At 42.9% G+C, this 2,438-nt stretch overlaps 1 protein-coding gene across 1 annotated transcript in view; it reads left to right on the forward strand.

The window, feature by feature from the left end:
* Positions 1 to 957: 957 nt before the first annotated feature.
* LOC103593417 (cTAGE family member 5-like) overlaps positions 958 to 2,438 on the forward strand; it is a 2,409-nt gene continuing 928 nt past the window's right edge. Inside the window, 1 exon segment of the mRNA XM_008576385.1 lies at positions 958 to 2,437. Within this exon segment, the coding sequence (XP_008574607.1) occupies positions 958 to 2,437 (1,480 nt within the window).

Below are 2,438 nucleotides of genomic sequence, written 5' to 3' on the forward strand. Positions count from 1 at the left end.
AAAATATTCCTCAATAAAGTTTTTTTAAAACAAAGAGCATTTCACTGACATTCAGCAGATCCCGAAATACAGCACTCTTCTGCCACTAAATAGCTAAACAACCCTGGACAAGTAGTGCACTTACTGTAGACCTTTGTCTCATTACCTATAAAGAGAGAGTTGGGCCAGGTGAAGCCCAGAGTATCTCATGCCTCTTCCCATTCCCATATTCTATGGCTATTTTGGCAAAGTTAGTCTCAAAGAAAACACTTTTGTTCCTTGGCAGATATCTAAGTAAGGACGCTCTTCTGAAAGAAATTAAAATTACAAAATTTCCTTTAAAAAATTGCCCAAAGAAAAGTTGATCTCATGGAAGTAGAGCGCAGAAGAGTAGTTACTAGAGGCTGGGAAGGGTAGGGGGAGAAGGGGAAAGGCAGAGGTTACAGATACAAAATTATAGCTAGATAGGAGGAATAATTTCTAGTGATCTATAGCTTTGTAAGGTGACTATAGTTAGCACCAATTTATTATATAATTTCAAATAGCTAAAGGAGAGGATTTTGAATTTTCCCAACACAAAGAAATGACGATATTTGAGTGATGAGTATGCTACTTACCCACATTTGATCATCACACGTTATAAACGTATTCAAATACGGCAGTGGCCCACCGAAAACCGAGCCGAGGTGGGGGGTGGTGAGGTCAGCATGTGTCACAGGCTCGTGTGGGGCGGGCTCGGGCCTGCATGGCATAAGTGACACATCACAAAGGGGCCTGGTTACCAGGGTGCGCGTGGGGGTCACCTGAGGCCGGTGGGCACCAGTGCTCCCTGGCTCCCCGCACGGCTGGCTGTGCCGTGGTCTGCTGCTGTCGCCGGGGCCCGTTCGCGTTCCTGACAGAACGCAGAGCTGTCTCAGCTGCTGGTTGTGGCCCGGCCAGGCTGTGGCTACTGCGGCCACAGCCATAGCAGCCTCGGCCATGGAGGTGCCCGGAGCTGCCCCTCAGCCATACTTGGGGCTGGTCCTGGGAAAGCTGCGCAGGACTGTGGCAGCATTGCCTGAAGACCCGAGACCTGGCCCTGGTTCTCCGTGGGAATTGGTGATATGTGTGGCTCTTACTGCATTTTTTATTCTCTTGTTTTGGTGGAGAAGTGTTCAATCAGTTAGAAGTTGGCTTTATGTAGGAAGAGAGAAAAAGCTTCCTGAAAAGCTTTCTGGACTAATTGAAGAAAAATGTAAACTACTTGACAAATTTAGTGTTGTTCAAGAGGAGTAGGAAGGCTTAGAGTCAGCTGTGAAGGATGCCAGCTTTGAGAAGGAGTCAACAGAAGCACAAAGTTTGGAGGCAACCTATGAAAAGTTGAACAGGTCCAAATCTAAACTTGAGGATGAAATGGTCTTTCTAGCAAAAGAATTAAAAGAATGGAAATCTAAACATTCTGAGCAAGATGAATTGATGGCAGATATTTCAAAAAGGATACAGTCCCTAGAAGATGAATCAAAATCCATCAAGTCACAAGTAGCTGAAGCCAAAATGATCCACAAAATATTTCAAATGAATGGAGAATGTCTGAAGGTGGCAATAAAAGAGGCCTTGAATGAAAATTCCCAACTTCAGGAAAGCCAGAAACAGCTTTCACAAGAAGCTGAAGTATTGAAAGAACAAGTGAGTGAACTTAATAAACAGAAAATAACATGTGAAGACTCCAAAGTACATGCAGAACAAGTTGTAAGTGATAAAGAAAATCACATCAAGTCTCTGACTGAACGCTTGCTCAGGATGCAAGACTGGGCTGCTGTGCTTGGAGAAGACATGACGGACGATGACTTGGAATTGGAGATGAAGAGTGAATCACAAAATGGTGCTCACTTAGGTGATCAGCCAAAAGGAGCTTTGAAGAAACTGATTCATGCTGCTCAGTTAAATGCTTCTTTAAAAACCCTTGAAGGAGAAAGAAACCAAATGTACACTCAGTTATCTGAAGTAGATAAAACAAAGGAAGAGCTTACAGGGCATATGAAAAATCTCCAGACTGAACAAGCATCTTTACAGTCAGAAAACACACAGTTGGAAAGTGAAAATCAGAAGCTTCAGCAGAAACTTAAAGTGATGACTGAACTGTATCAAGAAAATGGAATGAAACTCCACAGGCAATTAATAGCAGAGGAAAATTACCGGTTAGAGAAGGAGGAGAAACTTTCCAAAGTAGAAGAAAAGATCAGCCATGCAGCTGAAGAACTGGAGACCTACAGAAGGTGAACCAAAGATGTGGAAGAAGAATTGGAGAGAACCATTCATTCTTATCAGGGGCAGATGACTTCCTATGAGAAAGAAGCGCATGGCAGTTGGGTGGCAGCTGAGACTGCTGAAAGATACCTCAGTGATTTAAGGAAAGAAAATGTTTACAAGAGACAAAAATTAATGGAAAAAGTTTAAATTTTTGAACTTTTCAAAAAAGA

This window comes from Galeopterus variegatus, unplaced genomic scaffold (genome assembly GCF_000696425.1).
Source record: "Galeopterus variegatus unplaced genomic scaffold, G_variegatus-3.0.2 Scaffold1343, whole genome shotgun sequence".
NCBI classification, from domain to species: domain Eukaryota; kingdom Metazoa; phylum Chordata; class Mammalia; order Dermoptera; family Cynocephalidae; genus Galeopterus; species Galeopterus variegatus.